Source organism: Glycine max, chromosome 5 (genome assembly GCF_000004515.6).
Source record: "Glycine max cultivar Williams 82 chromosome 5, Glycine_max_v4.0, whole genome shotgun sequence".
Lineage (NCBI taxonomy): Eukaryota > Viridiplantae > Streptophyta > Magnoliopsida > Fabales > Fabaceae > Glycine > Glycine max.
The window spans coordinates 31,382,823-31,406,972 of NC_038241.2; the positions used below are offsets into that span (position 1 = coordinate 31,382,823).

The following is a 24,150-nucleotide window of genomic DNA, read 5'->3' on the forward strand; positions in this document are numbered from 1 at the left end:
TCCAATGCCTTGACCTTCACCCCATTCCTCAACATTCACTGCATCCGCCTCAGGAGCGGGAGATGTTCGCGCACATGAGGGTATTTCTTCTGCAGAAACATTTTGTTGCACCTGATTCGAATTGTCATGGAAAAAGGTTAACAAATAGTTTCGTATAAGCCATGATTAAAATCACATTAAGAATGATACCTCGACGGTAGGTTGTTCTTGTGGTGAGTTCGGTTGCTCGACAGGGTTGCCCATTTCACCAATAGAAGGAGCAGCTTCTACCTCAGTGCCGTCAATATCGGTCGAAGGTGGTTGGACGTCAACAGGTTGATTGTCACCTTGTTCTTTTGAAGACTTGGTCTTTTTCTTTTTCTTCTTGGCTGGCTCACCACCCTCGACAGCCACAGAAGGTTCAGGCTCGACCTGCTTCACTTTCTTTTTCTTCTTAGGCATTTGAGCCTGGGAATTGCCTGCCTCTGTTTGGTCAGCAGACTTGGTCGAAGTCGTAGGTAACTTTCTTTTTCTTATGAGAGGTCTCTCCTCTTCTTCCTGCATTACGAGGGTAAAGAAATGTCAGAATATAGACTTGAAAGAAAGCTATAATATTGACATTAGAAATAAAACTTGCATCTTTTTCTTCGTCTAATTCGACGCCCGCATGCTTCGAGCGTTTTGAAGTCGTGGTAGTCTCAGTGCTATCATCTTTCTTTTGACTCTGAAAAATAAAGAAATATGAGGCAAGACGTTAAGATTAAAAGATAATTTCGGAAGAGTTACCTTCTCTTCTTGTTTCCCTTCTTGGATTTTCACCCCAGTGGGTTTCTTGGGTCTCATGTCAGCTCGAGACGTTTCAGCACTCCTCTTCGTCATAGGTGCTTTGCCTGAAAGTAATAATTTTAGAAAAGACAAAAATACATATCAATTTAGAAAGTCAAAAGTAAGTTAATACCTCGAGCTTGAAGGCTTGAGCGAATATTCTCGACCGTTGGTTGCGCAAAGCCACTCTCAAGCCTGGAGATCATGGTAGTAGTGTCTCCAACCGAACGGGTCGAATAATATTTTTCCCACCAGGTAACAAACCCCATGGTGCAGAAGTGGGAATGGTTGAACTCAAAAGGATGCAGGTTATAGTTTTCATCAAGAGAAATCTTCAAAAACTTCTTGAAGGTCTTTTCCGAAAGATTGGCCCCTCTTATGACGTCTTTAGGATCTTCGAACAAGCTTTTAGGACGAATTTGCGAGAGGCCAAATTTTCTTGAAACCAAATTAGGCTGGTATCCAACCAGGCCTAAATAGTTCGATTGAACACCTGTACGACAAGACAAGATCTGTGGATTCAAGTAAAATGACCGTATTTCGTTCACCTCTTCTTCATTGTCCGGATCGACAGTAGGGAAATAGTCAGTGAACCAGGCCGGGCCAACCTCTCGACTAATGAATAGAGCATGTTGGGGAAGAAACTTGTCAAAGCTCAGGAAAATCCTCATATACTTTAGGAACAGTTTTTGTGAGCTTGGATCCAAGGTCTTGGGCGTTAGTCGAAGTGCTCTCTGGCCTTCAATCGAGCGATTTGCAACTTCTTCAGCATAATCTTGTGGGATTATTAATCCCATTTCCTGTTCAAAAGTGGCATTAAGCCACAACTGGAGAAGCCACATAGGCCCAGACACTAAGAAGGAAGACCCATCCTTCGATTTCTTCAGATCATCGCATGCCTCACCAAGCGATTCGTATAGCACTGCTAACAAGAGGCGTCCAAATCCAAAGTTCTGACCTTCATGAATTTGTAATGCCATTGGAATAAATCTTTTGGCTACTTGCAAGGATTTTGTGCAGAAGACATAGTGAGATAGCCACAGGGTTAAGAAGGCTACGTGCTCTTCATCAGAGACTTCCTCTTCGACCGGTCCTTTGTGTTCAGCTATATATTTGGAAAAGGTGTTCTCCTTATATACTAGTTTGATATTATCACTAGAATTAGTAGGGTCGTAAGTTTCTCCGCTAGGCCTAAGGCCTGTAAGGGCGGCCACATCTAAGAGAGTGGGGGTCATCATCCCACACTTAAACTGAAAGGTGTTGGTAGAAGATTCGAAGAAGTGCATAGCTGCTATCAGCATTTCTGGTCGATATTCAGGACCAGATCGAGAGAATTGTATCAAATCAAAGATGCCATATGTCTTCCAGAAGTCCTCATACGCTTGTTCGACTCGATCAAGCCAAGGCAGGTAATCCCTATGGGCTATTGACGGGGCGGATCGAAAGAGTTTGTTGGGTTTGCTTAAACAATTAAAGTTGTAAGGCTCACTATCAAAAATCCTAGGTTCGCAAGTTTGGTAGCAGGGAAACACCTTATTCATTTTACTCGAAAGTGATGCTTTGTCTGGCAGGGGTCCACCAAAAGCGTAAACTGTTCTTTCCACTGCAAAAGGGATCATCACTTCTAATTCCCAGGTTTCTGTCTGTTCTGCGTCGCCATGTGGTTCTGGGACCACCTTTTCTCCATCATTCCTGACTGTAAAGTGTTGCCACTTCCCAGCAAACGGAACTGCTTGTCCTTGCGACATCGTAAGAAATCTGAAAAGGGATGATTCTTGCGAAGGGTTTGGTAACTGGTAGAATCAGTGAGTAAAAGCTTGGATTCACGGAGAACAGTGGCAAAGTTCAGAGATACGGTGAGGTTGATGATGAAAGGAGTAACAAGTTGATATGAATATCTGAAAATAAGAAGGTTTCGCCGGAGGTAGTAGATACGAATTAGAAGAAGAAGGGTTTTGGAAGCAAAGAAGCTGAAGGGGTTTTTCTGGAGTTTTTGGCGCTATTTATGGAGTTTCACTTTAAAAAGGAAAAAACAATATAATAATAATCAATTGTCAAAAATCAATCAAATCAGATTTCCCTTCCGACTTCCCAGCGTGACACGTGTCCCACTCTGCCTAGAAAAGTGGAATTAATGATGGGTAGTGGGAGATCGAGGCGACGATTACACAGTAAACGTGCAATCATGACGCCATTTCAGGAAAACTGGTAGAAGAAGAGAAAAAATGTCAACTTCTCATCTTCCTTCGATCTCGAATCGAAGCAGACATTTTTTGGGGGCAATTTGTTAGCCCATATTTTTGATGAACTAAAAATATGCTCTAAATACGCATTAGATGTCGTCTTGAATTTTGAAGCGTATTAAAGAGCAAGAATCTTGTCAGATTCTGTTGAATCGAAAAGAAAGAAGAGTCTATTGAAAAGGATTCACAGGTTCAAGGAAGTATTTACAAAATACAAGGCTAAGACAAGAAAGAGGGCTTCGAACCATTGGGCGAATCGAGCTGGCGTATGGTCGAATCGAAGTCAAGGCAACAAGATTTCTGGACTTAGCGCAATTTCTGACAAAACTTCACAAAATTAGTTCGACTTCGAGCGATATGGATAACCGTTCTAAGGAGCAGTTATGTGCATGCAAGGTGTACGTAGCAGGACACTTGGCATTAGGATAGTGTTTCGACCGTTAGGGCAGTTTATTTTCGAATGTCTATATATAGCAGTTTTTTAGTCAGATTTCGAGGTCGCAAATCATTTCTACAAATCCTTATACACTCAAAGTACCCAGCGCAGAGAGAAACGAGTACGCAAGGAGAATGTATGATTGTGAACCATTTTAAGTTTCTGTAAACTTTACATTTCAAGTGCAATGCAATTTACGTTTCACTTTATAATTCCTGTCTTTCAAATGGTTCATTCGATCGAATGAACTCGCTGATCCTTTAAATTCTGCAATTTACTTTTCTCTTGTCAATTTACTTCCAGCATTTCGTTTCTTTCAAAGAACTTTACTTTCTACAAATTTCAAACCAATGAATGTTTGTTGCAACGATGAACATTAAAGGCTTTACATCTAATGTAAACACACAAATGGCATGCTCCTGAGATTCACTAGTTGATCTCGCAAGCAATTAACTTAGACTAGCGATTGTTTACCAAATTTCAGCGTAAACAGGATCATAATTCATAGAAATGATTAAATTTTTTTATTGATTATAAATATTTTCATATAAGTTTTCTGGAAAATAAAAAAGTAACGTCATATTTTTATCATAATAAAATTTGTTTCTTAACTTAGAAAAATTAAATTTTCACCTTTCATGAAAATGTTTTCATGAGATACATAGTAAAAAAAAATTCCTAGAAGCATTTTTTTTTAAATGTTATTTTTTAAAAATAAACATTCCTGGCTAAAGATTTTTGGGAAATTAAAATTTTTCATTTCACCATCCACCCCCTAAGAAAACATAAGTTTGAGTTCGTTCTCGAGTCAATCCCAGGTATAGGTGGAGAGACGATGGCCTAGGACTCACGATTGGGAAGGGCCTTAAATTTTAAAATATCCATCGTGGTTCAATAGTTTTTAATTTTATTATTGTTTTCATAAATGAATTGAAATTATATTTCGATTCATGTCTCGTTTTCTACATCTAAATTAAAATGTATCATGTAATTAAAACGTGTCATTCTCTTGATTGTTAGTTTTTTTTTTATGTGTTTACATTCATATATCTATGGTAAATGAATTTTTAACTCATTGTAATTAACCTATGATAGTGTACATAGTTAGAGTATTTTTTTAGAAGTGCTTAAAGTATATTGCTTTATTAATAAAATAAGAAACAAACTAAAACTCAAATTATAAAAGAATTCAAACTAAAAATTAGAATATTAAAAAAATGTAAGCTTAGATATAAAAAAATGATATTTTATTGGTAAAAAAATAATTAAATTAATAAATTTCATAATTTTGTTTATAAAAAAAAATCAAAGAATCTAATGTAAATAATTACTAACACTGATGCAAAAATAAGTAATCAAACGCTCCTATTACAATGATTTGTACAAAACTAAAACAAAGTGGAGCTGTTTCGGTATAAATGTTGAAACTGAATCATTGACGATGTTTTCATTGCTAACAACTTTTAGCCCTATTTTGAACAACCTAATTATAATATTATAATATTAATGACGAAAAAGGGGAACCATTGGAATTTATTTAACATGTGAATTTCATTATCTACATAACAACCAATATATTTGAGAATTCAAGACAACACAGTGGAAAATTTTCTGCTGGATTATTGATATTGGCATTTGGCAGAGCAGTTTTTATTCATTCTCAAATTGGTACATGCTCTCCACAAGGAAAACGCATGGCATACCTTTTTAGTTTTTTTCCATGTCATATCAATCAACCTCTTTTGTTCCTTTGCCTCCTTCAAAATCTGTGGTGGATAATAGTCTTTAATTTCCTATTTTTGAACCTGTAACAGATCAGTTGTTTCAACTTTCAAAGGTACAAATTAAACAACAAGCAACCATAGACGCGGAGGAAGCGATGGACACTAATTAAAAGACCATCTTGGTCACTATGGTGATAATTTTAAGGCAAGTAGCAAGACAAATACAGTTTTTTTTCCTCCTAAGTAATGTTAATATTAATACCAGTTTCTGTCTTTTATGTGCCACTTGTAATTATTTTATTTTTGTTACACAATAAAAACACTTTAACATCAAAACTACCCTCAAATTTCAAAATTTAAGATAAAATCTAATATGCATTGATTACACTGTCATTTAATTATAAATCATTATATAGGATAGATTTGTTGATTTTAAAGATAATTATCTTAGGTTAAAAAAAAAATTACACTGATTGTGCATACTGCTTGAACTCAAATTTTAATCCGATGTTATTGGAGCTATTACATCCCTGTGGTGTAATAATGGTTGCGTAGCTATCACTGCTAGAGTATTTTTGAGTCAAAACATGTCAAGTGGGTCAAAATCCACAGCCCAAATTTCAGCATTAGATGGAGGTATGAGATCTGAATTCAATCATGGTGTCAATCAAACAAGTGTAGCACTTTGGATCGCTTTCAATCTAATACCAATGACACTAACACCTCAAGATGTTGATTAGACATGTACATCTTCTTCCCCCATTTTTTTTCCCTAAGAGCATGCCTATGTTATTTTTTGTTCTTGGCTATCAGCATGTTCTATTAATGGTCTTGTCTTCATGACACGGCTTGATGAATGATTAAGATGGGCTAACTTCTATTTTAAATTACGCTTGCATTGCTTCTTTTGTCAACAAATGTAGCGGCCAGAGTCCAAACTTGGTAGTGATCCAAGCAATAAAAACACCAAAAACACATTGTACAATATATTATTGCTTATTGTTATTGGTTGTTATTGCTGATTAATGTCGAAGTGGATTTGAATGAATTCTTGAGTGAATTATTCTCCACTTTACACGTTCCTTCTTTCTCAGTCAGATCCCCAAAACCATTATATGTTGACACTTCAACATTGACTATTAACAACAAAATAATTTTTAGTTCACATGCAGCCTATTAGTGTTGCTTTAGAGCTATGCTTCAATACCACCCTATTAGGGTGTGAAATGATGGGAGGGAACCAAAGGCTGTGTTTCATACAGAAAATTTGACACATCCAGTGATCTTTTACATATAGAACACTGAGTCAGTTGTTATTTTTTTAAATGGGTGCTTCTGGTTTGGGTCAAACACCATTTGAATCCAAGAAAGTATATAGCACTGTCAGGTTAGATCCTGAAAGTAAAGACATTAAAAAGAAGTTCCTGAAGGTGCTATCTGTCAATCACTTTAGTCCAAAATTCAAAAAGTCATGATAATATTAACACATGTTGAACTAAAGTGACAGTAAGTAATTAAGTTTCTAATTTGAAATTTAAGGGACTTATTTTGAATTTTTGTACTTTCAATGACTAACATGATAACCTTTACACTTTCAGAAACTAAAATGGTATTGTATCCTTCTGATTAATACTAAAGGAGTTGAAAATTTCAAGACTTTCAGTCCTCCATTACATATCTCAAATGTTAAACTGTTTTGCTGTTGAAAAGGTGAAAAAAATCTATGAGAAAAAGACTCTTGTGCTGTTTCCTTGTCCGGTGATAGTGCAGTACTTCACAACTGATTACTCAATGTAGCAACTACTACTGGACACAGTAAAATATTGGTGTGTATAAATAATTGTATTTAATTTTTCTCCCTACCCTTTTGATGTCGGCCAATAATAAGAAAAGCATAAAGGAATAAGATAGTATGAGAGCCAAACATGCCTAACTCAGACCCACCACTCAATTACCGTAACACCATCATCTTAGTCAGCAAAACTTGCGTGCTCAATATTCCATTTGGAGCATGATAATGCTCTTTTAGCATACTTCCACTCTTGCTAATTGAGCTTGAACGTGTATTATATAACAGGTAATTAAAAAGAAAAGAGGAAAGTATTAGTATAATTGGGAATTTTTTTTTGGATGTCTCGATCATCTAAAAAGTGACTAATTACTTCAGAATGTGGCAATGAAATGGAAATGTACCGAAATTTTTGCATTATGAGTCTGACTGTAACTTGTGAATGCTCCAGCAATTATCCATTTTGATGTGTGTGTGTGTCTTTCTCATATAAGGATTGATGTTTTCCTAGTAAAGGTTAGCAGGAACAGAGGGATGCTATACGCTTTCTAGTCCTTGTCCTTGTTACAATCTACTAGCCTTCTTTCTCATGAAAACCCCACCATAGAACCACTCTATATGCTATAGTCACAACTTTTAAGTCACAAAATGTCACAACTATGTGTCAGTGCCGTTTGATTTGGAAATATGTTCCACCAATATATGGAATGTTGAGAAATACTAACAAAATACTTTCAAACACAAGTACTTGTTATTGACTAAAAATTATTAGATTTTATGAAATCACTTGAGTCTAACTCTTTATTTTAATGAGCCATATACATGACTTTATGAATCCTGGTAAATTTCAACAAATAATGAAGTATATTAGAAAAGTGTGTTAATATGCTAACACTTGCAGAAGTATAAAATAGAATTGCAACATTTTGTAAGTTAAAACTCTTTCACTAGTATCACTATTTCTGAAGTTATCATAGATGGATAAGTTCAGAAATAAGAAAACACAAATGGCGTGTATTTTTGGGATTTTTTTTAAGAAAAAAAAAAATCATTTTATAGATATATTAAGCAAATGAGTTTGTTAAATTTGTATTCCTAAGCTCTATAAGTAGGAAAAGTGTAGCATAAAATTCTAATATTAACATTTCAATCTTAACAAAAAAATGATGACAACTTCAAATAAGAATATGATTTTTATCTTTTAACTAAACTAAATATTTAGTCATATTTTCAACATGCATGAGAAATTTCTTTGTGGAATAAGCACCGACAACCAATCTGATGACTAGGGTAAGTACCAAAGTCAATGACCATGTGGAACGGGGATGAAAAACTAAGTTCATACACTTGGAAATGTTGCTAACTGGGCCTTATGGATAAAATATGCCTTACAAATGCAAGGTTGTTTTCTCAACTCTTGGTCCACCAGAGCCCAGAAATGGGGTATAGAACTATAGATAGTAAGGTACAAAAAATACAAGATTTTTTTTAAAGGCTTAAATTTTTATTTTTTTTTAAGGCACAAAAAATTAATACAAGATGGTAGTGCTTCTACATCCGCTTACAAAATACTCGGATCTCCCTCTCTTTTTCTTTTTCTTGGAAGGGTATCATAGATTACACCTAAAATTGGTGCAAGTAACTTTCGAACCTAGTACAAAGCCTTGGGAATTTAAATTAACATGATATGGTACCAAGATTTTGAAACTAAAACTTGATGTTTTATGTTGTTGATGCCTATAGTTTGGTTGTAGTCTCTCGGAAGTTGGTACCACCTTAAAGGGAGATAATGACATAAAAAAAGACACTGTAACACCCTGCACTGCAAATAGTAACTTTCAAACATTTTATATCTCGACATGGTTATAATTGGACTCAAATGGTACTACAAAATTTAAGATTAGCCATCAGAAACAGAATAATGTTGTCTACTTTAATGGAAAAATTATAATTGCTGACCTCCTAAATCAGAAGAAAATATATAATAATAGAGCTGCAAAATGTAATTTATGGTTGGAAAAGTTATAAGCAAAGTCGTTCGTTAGTAGAGTTTTATATGTTTGTTTCTTTCTTATGCAAGATTTAATAATTGATTAATTATATAAATAATGTGGGGGCTTCTTTGGCCCCACCAATGACTCAAGCAAATCAGTTAAACTCGTGGCCCCTTCAAAAAAATAAATAGCTGATTCACTTGATTGCTTTGTTTCATGTGGAATGTATGTGCAGTTCCCACTGTGCTACTCCTACTACTAATCCATTGATTACAAAGCAAGGCAAAAGCATATGGGTAGAAAGCAAACAAAAAGACCTTGTATTTAAATCTAAAAATCCTATGATAATTGCTAATAATTGTGAAGCAAATATAGGTATACTCCAACAGGTCGGTCACACCCCAATTCAATTCTCCCAATACCTAAACCATACTCTTGTGCCACGTGTATAATGCTCATAGATGATATCAGCATGAAGTGTGATGATAACCCAAAAGAGAGAATAAATGTCTTACAAACTTCAACTATATATACACCATTTTACCTTAATACAAAGTAATAAAATTAATATATAAATAATTAATATGGTGTGATATGATTAATTAATAGATAATCTTTGTTCCTTAAATATAGGTATAAATTTGATTATTGGCTCTTACTGATAGAAAAATACATATTAAAAGAGATTAATCCTTTAAATAAAAATTTAGTCATTGATTATAGTTGACAAAAAAATGAAAATTTAAGATACAAATATTCAACATTTAAACTTATATATAAAAACAGTAACAATGTATAAATATAAAATAATGCATATAAGGGTATGTACCTAACATATCATCCTAAAAGAAATTTTCACATGTTTCTCTCTAAAAGTTGGAATAAAATTAACTGTGGCAATTCCAAAATGAAAAAATCAACTAAAAAGACTTTAAAAGAATCAGCTACAACATTCTCGCTCTCACACACAAGCCTCTCTCTCTCCAACATAGTTTGAGGAGATCTCGTTTTGGCTAAGTGGTACATCACGTTCTGTTATCCGCCGCCTTGCTTGCTTGATGTTGAGTGCTGAAAGTACTCAAAACTTTTATCAAACACTTGATAAAATATTGAGATATGTATAAGCAGTATTGTAGTATTGTATTTGTATGTGATAAACACCAACTTCAGTTTCACGTCAGTCTCTTATATCTCCATTTAGTCTTTATTCTCTCTTTCCCTTCTTTGCATCACAATTCTATAAATACCACACCATATATACCTTGTCACCCACCACCTTCATTTTCCATTGCTCTTTCACTCCAACCTTCCTTCCTTTGCTCCAAAAATGGGAGATAACAATGTCAACCTCCCACCCGGGTTTCGCTTCTACCCCACAGATGAAGAGCTTGTTGTTCATTTCCTTCAAAGAAAGGCAAACCTTCTTCCTTGCCATCCAGATGTCATCCCTGATCTTGAACTCTACCCATATGATCCTTGGGAACTTCATGGTACATCTATATATACACATCCACTATTCTTTATTAATTTATGTATCAATAACCAAGGTTCGAATTTATGTTGAGAGAAGTGTCTATGTTTAGTACGCGGATTTCCACGTGAGTTGCCAATGAGAGAGATGCATACATTTAGTGGCGGCAGTGTCTTGAACAGAAATGTTTCGAAAAAAAAAAGAGTCTCAATACATACATAGAGAAAAATCCATGCCAGATTGACATGACAAATAGGTAGAGATTATTAAATTGAAGTTGGTGTGTATTAATCAAGTGTGGTGGTTGTGCATTGCTGCAGGTAGAGCTTTGGCAGAGGGAAAGCAATGGTACTACTACAGCAGAAGGACACAAAATAGGGTCACTGGCAATGGTTATTGGATGCCAATGGGAATGGAAGAGCCAGTGGTTTCAAGCTCAAGCAATAAGAGAGTTGGCATGAAGAAATATTATGTGTTCCATTTGGGAGAAGCCCCTGATGGTAACACAACCAATTGGATAATGCAAGAGTATCGTCTATTAGATTCTGATTCCTCTAGCAGATCATCTAAAAGAAGATCACAACCTAAACCGGTTAGTTAGTACGTAGTGCACACATAATTTACGGAACATAATTAACAAAAACTAACAACTATCATTGATCAGCTAAATTTTGATATGAAAAGTTATCTTTGATAATTGATTGTATTTTAACTTTGTTTACTTTGTTGTTTGATTCAGGACCATAATAAATGGGTGATATGTCAAGTTTATGAACAGGATAACGATGATGATGGTGATGGTACAGAACTCTCTTGTTTGGATGAAGTTTTCTTGTCATTGGATGATCTTGAAGAAATAAGTTTGCCAAATTAGATGATTATGCAAGTGATCTAGTTAGCTGCATTTTATATCCAAATAGGATATTAGTTTAAGCTAATTGTTGTTATCATTATTATTAATATTGTTATTTACTGGTTGTAGTTAAATGCATTAGCAGTTTTTAGCTGCCATTGTAATCAGTGAAGTCGCTATAGCTAGATTTCTATATAGCAGCCTTTCAAGTGGGGCACTAGATGAAATTCGTGGCCAAACAATATGCAGTGTGACGTTATGCTTTCAAAGATCCCATTCACTACTACAAGCAGAGGTCAATCTTGGAAAATTCTACGCTCTTTAGTCCTTATTCCAACACGTGGATAATCACATATCTAGTATCTATTCTCAGCCATTAATATAGGAGTCTTCATTCCTCCAATTCAAGATAAGATATGCAAAAGGTCTATTTCTTGTTTCTTAATTTAATTTTACATGTATCATCAATTTAGCATATAATCACTTTACTACTGTTGCATGAAAGTTTTGTGCACTTAAAGATATTTTCATAGAAGAACAGCAACAAAGTCTTATCCTCCATGCTTGTTATCTCTTTTTCCTTTTTTTTTTATTATATATAACATCTTTTGGTGCAACAGAGATTAGGTAGAAACAAGGATGTCAACCTTATTAGAATGTTTGCCCCTACCTTGCTATCTCTGCACATCCTTTTGCTTAAAAAAAAAGTCTTAATAAGATGAGATTAACTACATGGATTATATATTAGGCCTTCAGAAGCCAATGCAAAATTCACCCTTATACTAAAACATGGATTATATTTTCATAGAACAAATGAAAAAAAAAAGTGAAATTTAATTTTCTTTTGGGGTAGGGAGTGGTGAAATTGAAAGCCATGGGATTTATCTCATCTCAATTGGGAGTTTGGATCCTCACGTGCAAGGGATAGTGTTGAGAGAATGAATGAGCTAGATTTATATTCATGAAACTTGAGGAGGATTGTGATTGTGGAGCCCATTGAGCACTGTAAGGGAATGCTTCCAACTGAACATTGGGCAATAGTCCTATTAGGCTTTTATAGCTTTTGCCTACTTTGATGGTATTTGTTAGCTAGTTGTCTTGTGTCACAATGCTAAGGAACATTTTATTTTATTTTATTTTTTTGTTTTGTTTTTATGGCATATGGGTTCCTGCTTAGGGAAGCATCAAGTCATGTGTGATGCAAGCTTTCGCATGCTTTAAAGCACCAAGACGAGCACTATATTATATCCATATATTGTCATCACAAAATGAGTGACACCAGTCCATGATGCTTACCTCATTCATGAGGTTCTTTCTTCTCTCCCCTTACATATCCACTAGAACAGACACGATAATGACCAGGAGCTTTGAAAGTTTTATGACAAACTTCGAATACAATGATGGATTAAAAATCAATAATCACAAATTGATCGTTGTGCCAAATAATAAAAAAAATCACAAATTCTTTCTTTCAAATTATCACAAATTTGAGAACTCCATTATTGGGTATCTTCATCATTAATTAGTATCTATCTCAAATTAATACAATATCCGTTAATTAATGATATAATGAAGCTTACATTATATTTGACATGATTTGACGCCGTAGTTAATGCCGGTAAAATGTTTTATTCACGAAGAGAAAAAATAATAGAAGTTATAGCTTTTGTTATCCACAAAAATAAGTTGTTTTATAAAATTTAAACTTAATCTAACATAAAAAAATAAAAAATAACTTATTTGCATTTCTTAGTCAATTACAAAAAACCAATATATTTCGAGAAATAGTTATCACTGAAATAATTTTTATTTCTCTCACGAAAACTCTTTTTCATACGTGAGGAGTGCTAGCGTATAATATTTGTTGATATCTTAAGTTTTATCATACACCTACTGTTTCAAATAGAAAGAGCTCGAATATTTTATGTAAGTAGTCTTAAGGTTGATTTCAAAATTTATATGTATGGAAGAAAAACTGTTAAAAAGGAGTCCTCGCTTTAATTAGTGTCATGTATTCCAAAAAAAACCCTCATTTATCGAGTAAAACATACTCTGAGAAATAAAAAGGGATATTTTTTAGAATATATAATACTTATAATAATTTCTAGTAGTATGTTTAGTTAATTGGTGAAACAAATGGTATAATTAACAACATCAGCGTTGAAGTCAACTTATTGCAATGATTCTTTTGGCAATAGCGTGCTTAATACAATATTGATTTGTAGCGAATACTAATAGCTTGTTTGTTTTATATTTAAAAAGGCATTTAACACCTTTTTTAAAAATAAAAAAAAAAACCACGATACAACTTCCGTTTTTCCAAAGGAAAATTTTGTGTGGAGCAAACTTCGTTTTTCGTGAGGAACTTGGATAGGTTGTGAAGTTATAAATTCAAAAGAATCAAAACCTTGTAGTTATCGTCATACTAAAAAATATGAAAGTGAAAGACAAATACAAAATTAAAGAAAGGTAATACAAAAGAATATGGGCCATCACACTGCCCCTCGACAAATATATATATTTCTTTCAAGTTTAATAATTGGGTTTTGATAGGATGTTGAAATTTCAGGATTATGATAAAAACAGGCATAAGCTTTCATAGCATTACCTTTATGTTTCGCTTTATACTAATTAACTAAAGTAATGTAATAACTGACATCTCAAAGCTACTAAGAAAAAGGATGAAACTATTTGACCCGTGTATTAAATCCACTAACAAGAGGAAATCAATTACATCTCATCATTTTTATTCACTCTCTAATGTCCTGCATATAGAGGAACAATATGAATAATTATAGCAATCTTCTTCCACAACTTAGTCACTGCATTCAGTTAGGAATAAAACAAAGTAGTACTTGGCAGCATCAAACCACAATACCACACTGAAATTGTCTTCTTACAATTTCAGAATTTGGATACACCTTTTCTTTCAAGTCACACTGTGAAGTAATTTTTTAATAAGTCATATACTTATATTGTCGTTAGGGGTGGAAATAGGGTAGGCCGGCTTACAGAGGCCTACGACCTGGCCTACATAAAGCCTGACCTGGCCTGGCCTATTTAATTAAAAGGTTAGGCTCAGGCTTTTTTAAAAACCTATTAAATTAAATAGGCTAGGCTTAAGCTTATTAAAAAGCCTTATAAGCCTGATAGGCCGGCCTATATATATATATATATATATATATATATATATATATATATATATATATATATATATATTATTTTTTGGGTACAATTAATATTATTTTTTAAAACAACTAGCAGATTCCATTCATATAATTAAGTAAAATTTTAATTACAAGGTGTGAGTTTCTTTATATTTCTCATTATTTTTATTAGTTTTTTCTGTTAATAATTCCTTTTTCTATTCCTATTAGGTTTCATTTTTCTTTTATTACGTTACTATATTCTAGAGCAAATAAAAATCATATCCTATCATATCCTACGTTCCTATACAAAAATCATATTTTATCATATCCTATTATGTTCCTATACAAAAATCATATATTATTATATCCTATTACGTTCATATACAAAAATCAATCATATCCTATCATATCTTATCTTATGGTGAATATGGAGGAGCTAATGATGAAATGACGTTACTATTAATTTTATTGGTAGATATTTTATGCACCGTTTCTGTTCAAATAGAATGGAGATGTAGACTTTATTTTTTTGTTATAATAATTAATATGTTGGTTTGATAGACTTGGATGATACTACCTCGATGATACTACCTCAAGTATGAGGTTTTCTTTTGTTTTAGATTATTTTATATCATTTGGTGATTTCTGTTTATATTATTAATATATTTTTAGGACTACCAACTAAATTAACGTTAGATTAAAAATTAAGACAAATTATATATTAAGGCCTTGTTTAGCCTATTATAGAAGGTGTGTTATTTTTTTTTTGGTAAAAATAACTAGGAATATTAAAGATTTAATGTGAAGAAGATTTTTAAATAGGCTTTTAAATAGGCTATCAGGCTAGGCTAGACTTTTAAGAAGGACAGACCGAGTCAAAATAAAAGCCTTTGATAGGCTATAGGCCAGGCTCAGGCCTCAAAAATTAATCGTAGGCTAGGCTCAGGCCTTTTAAAGCCTGGCATGGTCTGGCCTATTTCCACCCCTAATTGTCGTATAATATTTTCTTATAATATTAGTTTTCATCACTTTACACACTTTTTTCTTTCTTTTCCTTCTATCTCTTATATGGTCATAGAAAATCTCGCACAATCTTATTGTAAGAAAATAATTCTTGGTTTTCGATTAAAATGGTAATTCAAAGTCATGTGGCTCTTCACACAAGTCAAAACGTGCTTTGAAATCTTAAGATAGAATCCATCATCTGAAACTTGTACTTAAATGAAAAAAAAAAAAAAAAAAGTGGAGGTTTTGTCTTATCTAAGTATGTTCCCCCTTCAATCTTCGTGTCCACGAGTCCATCGTTTACGAAACAACTCTACCTTCCCTCCGTTGTTTCTTATAATAATAATTAATACTATTTCATTGCTTAATCAGCTCGTAACCACTGAACCTCCTAATCATCTCACTCGTGCTTGCTTATCAACATAACACATGTGACTTGAGTGTGAGAGAGAGAGGTGTGATTTTCGGTGGCAACTTCAAAGAGACCAAAAGTCATTACTTAGAAGAACCACATAATTATACTTTGTGGCTCTCAATCTCACAAACTATATTTGGACCTGTAAAGTTGAAAATGCCAAATGAAATTGGAAGTCATTATGATCTGTCATGAAAACCCTCCCCAAATGGGCCTTGGTTTTCACCTTGTTCATAAAGCTTTGGTTGTTTGCAATTGCAACAAAATTTATGTATTTGAAAGCCACAAAGTGGAAGGCAGGTGTTTGAGAAGTACTCATCTAACCCAACCCTATTGGCCATTTATTTGGCTTGCTTGTTTTCTAGGAATTATTTGTTTCCCCCTTACAATGGCAAAAAGTACAACGAGAGAGCATGATTGTGAGGCCAATACCTATGTAGCTTTTGAGTGAAGTTAATTATACCAACCCACCCATGCAACCCTCACAAGTCAACAGAAAAGTTCAAAATAAGTCAACCCCACACAAAGGGATTACTCAAAAGGGAAAAGGCGTTCAAAGGTGAAAATACTGAGTGAGTTTTGAGTGTGCTAAAGGGGGAGAACTTGTCGCCCAAGGGACAAAGGTCCTAATATATGAAGGAAACAAAAAGAGGAAAAAAAAAGTGTCTTGTGGTTTTGCACCATGAGGGCTCTCAAGAGAAAGCTAACCCAATTAAGGGGGTCACATAAACAGGCTAAGGATATGAAGTTCATAAGCAAATAGTTTGTATTTTGTATTACCAAAATACTAGAACATGCTGTATAAATAAATACAATTGTTAGATACAAGTATACAAAAATTGCTTCGAGGGCAGAAAAACGGATGTGGGTGGGTGGTGTAATTAGGCAAAATGTGAAGGTCGGTATAAAATTTAAAGAATGACCACATGGTTCATAAAGCTAATTACTTTTATATTCAAACTCAGAGAAAGAAAGGGATGCTACAATACATGAACATACAGAAAATGCATACTCTTATTTAATTACCAGTCATTGGAAGGTACAAACTCTTGTATAAGAGAATTTAAAAATCAAATTCCCATAGTGAATCCCCACATCAAGGATCTTTTATATGTATAGAACAAATGCAGTCTCCTCTCTTTCTACTGTCTCCTTTCTATTTTTCTTTACTAACTAGTACAGAGCAGCATCCCAAATGTGACTTCTCCAGGAGAAAAATAGTAAACATTACATATTAACCAAAAAGGGGGTATCAAGTGGTAATTAAGTCAAACTAGAAGCAAGCTGATCAGCAACAAATAAATAACTTCCTACAATAATGAATGAAGCCAACCCAGAGCGAGCCATTCGCCAACCAATACCACGGAACAAGACACCCCTGTCAGAAGGATGGATCCCAGTAATTCTTTCAAACTTGTTTCCTGGTCGTTTCCACTTCAGAATCTTTCTCTCCATAGAGATGTACTAGAACCATACAAAGTGTGAATTGCTATCAGATTGGTTGCAATTAGGAAATACATGAAATGAAATTACTGTATTTGTTTTACTTTATTGAGATATTAATATTAATCAAAATTTGCATGACAACATCAAGATTTAGTTTAAGCAAAGAACACTGGTATGATCCACATGTGAGTTGTGGGTCACTTGTGGAAATATGAATACAATTTCTCAAACTAACCTGCCAGTGAACCATGCTTAATGTAGTCGTACATAATTCAAGCATTTTGCCTCACTATCTTTAGTTTTAAAGTTTGACTTTACTAACTAGATATCAGTACTAAACTTTTGGGCAGCAAGTATGGAAAGTGGAAACACAAAACTTGCTGACTATCAGGACAGAATCCTACAGTTGATTGCTGGGACAATAGAGGAACATCTCTGGAAATAGAAAAACACTTCATCCTATCAGGCAAAACAGAAATTTTTTTAATAACACGCTGAGGTCTTGGATAATAAAGAAAAATGTTGACATTGGACCTAATAAGGGACAGAATTTTTTTTGCAGCATCATCATGATATGGTTTTGTTCTATTTGGTTGAATGTAGATATTAAACTTTAAAGAGTTACTCTGTATTCATGTGTTAACTTTTCTTTAGTTTAAGTAGACTATGTTGGCCTCCTTGTCCTTTGTACTCCTGTTCTTCAAATATATTTTTTTTTGTCAGAAAAGAAAAGTAATTCTTAGTGCAAAGATATTGCTATAAAATACCAAAATCTATATATAGAAAATATTCAAACACAACCATTTCCTTTTCTGGTTAACACCAAGACCTTGACATGAAAGAGTAATCAGAACAAAGACAATAATTCGCATGGTTTCAAACTTTTCAATAACAACCAGCATTATTCATACCTTTGGCAGCACAGTACACTGCGATCTACTTCTTGTAGTATCAAAACTATGGGAAGCAGCAGCAGCAACTGAAGCTGAGAATCCAGCAGTAAGACTAACAGTCAAAGGAGACAATGGACCGACTTCTTCATTTAACCTGAGTCAGGACAAGCACGCTTAGACCAAAAAATAATAATTAAACTTGCAATTAAACTAATTAATGTAAAAATACTAGTAGATGAAAAAATATATAATTTAATGCATCAAGTATCTGACAGCTACCGATTGGTTCTCTTGATGCAGATCACTCGTTTAATTGGAAGTACAAGTGCATAGAATAGCATATCCACTTAGAAAAATTCAAACATAAAATGAAAAACAAGAAACCCATAAACCTAATCCACATTAACCCTATCCAGAATTTACTGCCACAAAACAAACAATTGCTATTGAACATACAGATTATTACAACTCAATCTATGTACAAGGAAATAAAAAAGTAGAAAATGTAAAAAAAAATATTAAAAATCATCCGCTGTAGATAGATCACTCCGCAATCAGAATTTTTTCACAAAGCTACTTTTCCTAAAAAAAATATAACTAAACATAGCAGAAGGAAGTTTGATACAAAATAAATGTTCATTTAATTATTGAATAAGATATGAACCTGGGTGGAGGATTCATCCCTGCAGCCTTCCAATCTAGCATTGCTTGGTGCAGAAATTGCCAGGTCGAAAAAAATACGCCACCAAACACAGAATCTCGGACAATTCCAGAACGGAGACCTCTCCATAATGTGCTCCATCCTTCCAAAGATATAATGTCAGATGGTCTCCTGACATTGGAAACTGATGGTGGACTCCCAGATCCTGTCATTGTCCATGGATACTCTAGCAACGCACTGGTCAGGTTTGTATTTTTGGCTTTTAGGGTGGAGATGAGACCAATATATTGGTCCAATGCCCTCCTGTCTGGATAACAGCCATGAAGTAATCTTGCAATTAAAGGTGTACGAGCCCCCTTTTCCAAAGCAAAGTTGGAGCTAGGAACATATGAAGCAGAGCTAACTTGCATACGAAGCTTGATGAGTTCGAATGGAGAGCTTATGACTGCCTCAATGGCACCAGCTACCACGCCAGCCAAAAGAGCCTCAGAAGCAAACAAATAATTATTTTCCCGACCATCTGCCAAGTGCCAAAAAATTTACTTCTGAGCACCCAAATCATTCTCCACCAAAAAAGAAATGCACTAAAAAATTGTAATTTGCAAACAACAGACTCCAAAAAGGTATCATGAAAATCAAAAAGAAAAAGAAAAAGTAATGAACTCTAGGTCAAACAATCAAAAGGTCATCTCAAAATCACACAATGCCACGCAATCTACAGACATACTGAAACTTCAATCTTGAATGACTGATCAAAAGAGAAACATGCCATAAGCAGTTAAAACAAAGTAGTACCACTTCATTTCATGAAAAATCTTACAAAAGAAGTCAAAGAAAAACTTGGGAATTACCTTTATAAAAGGCAGACAGGATTTCATAAACCCCAAATCGTGCTCCCAGACCAAAAATCCTTCCAACCAACAACCAGCCAAAACCATTGAACAAACCTAAAATGCCCAAATACAACAAGACAACCGAGTTAACATACTGTGTATATACAGTTTGTGCATCAAGAAACCAATAAGAACATGCAGTTAGCTTCACAAAACCTGTACCATGTGACCAAATATAAATGCCAAAACAAAGCCCTTTTCTATTAATCCAGCGCACAAACTACTAAGAATTAGTAAACCGTGTCCATCATCATCCAGCATTCTCGTGTCTATCATGCATACACACATTTAAGGTTCAGGATTTCTCCTAAGCAACTTATCATTCAGTAAAGGCCTGTTTGGATAGGTTTCTCCAATAAGCTAAAAGTAACAGATGCATTAGTTAAAATCAGCTTTTTTAAAAGAGGCTTCTCTCATTTAGCTTCTCCAAAAAGCTGACTAACATATGCATAAGCTAATTTTAACTCAAGCGAGACGTTTATTTCATTTATTTTTATCTTACTGTATTTTCTACTTCAATAAGCGGTTACGAAGAAATTTATCGAAACATGACCTAAGCCTAAGCCCCAGAAGAAGAGAAAAAAAAGAGTAGCTTTACAATTACCTGCATTGCCGGATACAGAGAGTAGTCTGGTCAAAACATGGGTATGGTCCAATTCTTTACCGGTGCTGGAACCAACCTTTGAATAAAGAAAAAGCGAGATTGAAGCAATTGATATAGATAGGTAGTGATTAAAATGAAGAAAAAGTGAGAACCTGAATGAGGACTTTCATGGTGTCAAGAGGGTAAGTGAAGGCGGTGGCTAAAGCCACCGAACCAGCACCAGCAATCCCATGGACAACAAGAGTCTGCTTCTGAGATAACTCGTTCATCTAAAGAACGCGATCTTAAACCCTACGCACTACACACTCTCTGCTTGTTCATCCGAATACACTCGCCCAACCACTTCAAATGATACTTACAGTCAAATTATTATCATATAAAATAAAATTTATAAAGAAAAGTTAAATAAGTATAATAGCTTAGTTGCTTATTATATAAACATCATCATATGAGTTTTTATTTATTTTAGAATTAAAAAAAATGTTTTTGAAAAACTAGTTCAATCTATTCAGTGAAAATGGTTCTTACACATTATTAATCTGCTTCTTTATTCGTAGTTTGGATTATTTTTGTTTTAGGTGCTCCTATGGTATTTTTAACTGAGTTAAGAATTAATATTTGAGATATTGAAATCTATTTAAAATGTTCATCTTTCTTAACAAATATATTATTTTTCATAGATATTGGCAATCAAACTCCTTACCAACTTTTTGTATCGTTTGGCCAAGTGACTACATTGATTTCCTATCAAACCAATTAGACTTGTTTTTAAAACTTTTGCACTTCATTGATCGATCAATGCAAGGTGAAGTGTGACTAACCAATCAAATGGTAATTTAGTTTTATTAAAAGATGAAAGTATAGTATGTTGCCATACTTCTTTTAAAAAATTAGTGAATTAATGTTAGTAGCCATGATTGTTAACATATGTTCAATTATTTTTTTAGAAGGAATGTATTAGTAAGATATATTTTTATTTTCTAAAAATACACCAAAATAGTAGCTTACTAGTATCTTTCTAGAAAGTAAACGTGTATGCAAACAAATTCTTTAAATTTTTTATTGATTAATTTACTATGAAAAGGTGTTATATATAGATGTGTGTGTGAAAACAATGTTATTGAAATTGGCTCAGACTAGCCAATTCAATTTGTCTAAAGAGGAAAATTTAAAAGCTAGTACTGTGTGATTTATCTTAGTGACAAAGTACTTTAATTAAGTCGATACGTGGTCTAAAACTAATATCGGATAAGAATGTACATCGTCCATATATAACTTTTTTTTTTATTTTTCTAATTATTATTTCATGAAATTAGCCTTTTCGGATTTTGCTTAAAAATACCAGTCACCATTCAATCTTACCCCTTTTTTTTTGCATTTTATTTATGTGTCCACCCTTTATTTTTATCCACCAATAGCTTTTTAAGGGTCTAGTAATTTTTTGTTTGAAGAGTTTAAGGGTCTAAGAATCTAATTTGGGCCACAAAATTCAGCCCGAACAACAAGAGTGTTGCTAGGTGCACCTAGCATTTTTGCTGGTGCACCCAGCAAAGCTATTAAATGCAAAAATTGCCCCTACCACCTTTCTTCCTTAAAAATGTAATTTTTTTTTCAGAAAAGCTTCTTACCTCCATTTTTAGAAAGTTTTGCTTCTCGTTTTCTCTTTTTCGTGCGGCATTGCCTCTGGTTCGTGGGGGTAACAGCGTTGAGCGCAGCGGTGAAGGTGAAGGTTCCGGCGTCGAGCTTTGCGGTGGTCGGTGGCGGCAAACGAGGTACGCAGATGGTGGTTTGTTCGTCGCGGACGTACGGATGAGTTTCGAATCAACTTGATCTGGAAGTCTCTTACGGATCAACTTGATCCGGAAGAGTATTAACAAGCTTCCGGATCAAGTTGATCTATAAGTGTATTATTTTTTGTATTTGTTGTTTTTGCATTTATTTTCCTTTTTTCTTTTAAATTACTAATTTTTTTGTATGGTCATTTTTTGTTTGATTTGGTTAGATGGATGAAGATGAGTGGATGTATGAAATAATGTCTGAACGAGGGGATATGGATTATGAAAATGCAGAATCATGTAGTGCGAATGAACCACATGTTGATTGTTCGGATGCATTCAAGACTTCTCAGGTTATAATGTTAATGTTTGTCACATATTTAATAAAATGAATACTGGTAGAAAACTTAAATTATGTGGATTTTGTAGGTGTTTGAGTGTCGAGAGGATGTTTTACGGTGGGCTCGATCCGTGGCTCATGAAAACGGATTTGTGACGGTGATTTTAAGGCCGGACACAAACACAGGTAGTAGAGGAAGGAGTACGTTTGTGTTAATTGGCTGTAAAAGGAGTGGCGAATATAAGTGTAGGAAAAAAGAATTTATCATAAGAGACATTGGGACTAGGAAATGTGGGTGTCCCTTCAAGCTTCGTTGCAAGCCAGTAGTTGGAGGAGAAGGCTGGATGGTGAAGTTGATTTCTGGAGTACATAATCATGAATTGGCCAAGGTATGTAATTTATGTATTTGATTTTTAAGACTTTAGTTTGAAATTAAGTTTGACGTGTATATTTGTTTTATTCAGGTGACAACGGATAAGTGGATGGATATAACAGACATGGGACATGTCATTGCATCAAGGTATAACGTAATCGTTGTATCCTTGTCTAAACAACAAAGCATGACATTCTTTCCCCTTAGAAGTCAACCGCTGACAAATTCTTCATTGCATCGTATAATTTGTATCGATCATGTGTATGACAATCATTTTGTTAAGGTACATTGTAGATCTGAAGTATTTTTTTATGATTATGCAATGAGTTTTGTAGGATTGAGTTAACATTTTTTTCGCATACACAACAGGTTTATTTAAAAGAACGTTGTCCCTTACCGCCTGTATCATTGTTATGGTCTAGCAATTGTCATCCGCAGGCGAAGTCATGGCCAAATCCATATATTAGCAGAATGCAACATTACAAGAGCTTCGTAATGTTCAGGAGAGACTATGTTAACATAAATGATGATTGAACATGTAATTTATAAATGCCTGATCATTTTGAACATGTAATTTATTTGTTACGTCCACAACAAAATTATTACTTAATTCTAAAAAAACATGTATGATATATCGTTGTCTGACTTGACTACACATTATGGAAAACCGTGTATGATAAATTGTTGTCTGCATTAACATAAAGCGCGTGAAAGGATCCTGCACAGCATGACTACACATGCAGATCTAATGCAAGCTAAAGTATGTCATGTCATTCGTGTAGTTGACAACACATACAGAAAGCATGTGCATGCGTATTTTCAATCTTTAAAAAATGCAGCACTGATATTAAAACTCATCTATATATATGGCACAACCTAACCTTGTAAGAAAGCACAAGTTTCAGTATCAACCCAAGTCTTACAAAAAACTATGGCATTCTTTGGAGAGACAAGCAGTCAGACAGTTGTGAACTCCACATTAGGTTTTATTTTTCCAAATGGATCCATTGTTCACAACGACAGTGGTGTTTCCTTCCAAGCTTCCACTCCAGTTCCCATTCGAGTACCTAACGGGTGTGATTTTCAAACGTTAAAAACCAGAATACACAATACCCTTAAGCTAACCGACAAGCAATTTTTGGATGAAATTTACTACCGGCAGCCTTTCACGTATGCAGGTAATCAATTTCGGTTTCAATGTATGCAACTGAATGATGATGCTGATGTTAACACAATGTTAATGTGTAATCATGAATTTTCGTTTGTTGGTCCGATTGAGTTA

At 34.2% G+C, this 24,150-nt stretch overlaps 2 protein-coding genes across 2 annotated transcripts; one reads left to right on the forward strand and one right to left on the reverse strand.

Moving 5' to 3' along the window:
• Window positions 1–9,953: 9,953 nt before the first annotated feature.
• Window positions 9,954–11,791, forward strand: LOC100813096 (NAC domain-containing protein 104). The gene is made up of 3 exons (XM_003524706.4): window positions 9,954–10,480; window positions 10,782–11,053; window positions 11,201–11,791. The coding sequence occupies exons 1-3, from the start codon at window positions 10,318–10,320 to the stop codon at window positions 11,333–11,335; spliced, it is 570 nt and encodes a 189-aa protein (XP_003524754.1). The 5' UTR covers window positions 9,954–10,317; the 3' UTR covers window positions 11,336–11,791.
• A 5,088-nt stretch (window positions 11,792–16,879) lies between these two features.
• Window positions 16,880–20,748, reverse strand: LOC100813634 (mitochondrial coenzyme A transporter SLC25A42). Its single transcript, XM_003524707.5, has 6 exons — window positions 20,533–20,748; window positions 20,381–20,456; window positions 19,735–19,830; window positions 18,887–19,403; window positions 18,241–18,376; window positions 16,880–17,347 (listed from the first exon to the last, which is right to left on the reverse strand). Exons 1-6 carry the CDS (start codon window positions 20,647–20,649, stop codon window positions 17,147–17,149), a joined length of 1,143 nt encoding a protein of 380 aa, XP_003524755.1. The 5' UTR covers window positions 20,650–20,748; the 3' UTR covers window positions 16,880–17,146.
• Window positions 20,749–24,150: the final 3,402 nt, after the last annotated feature.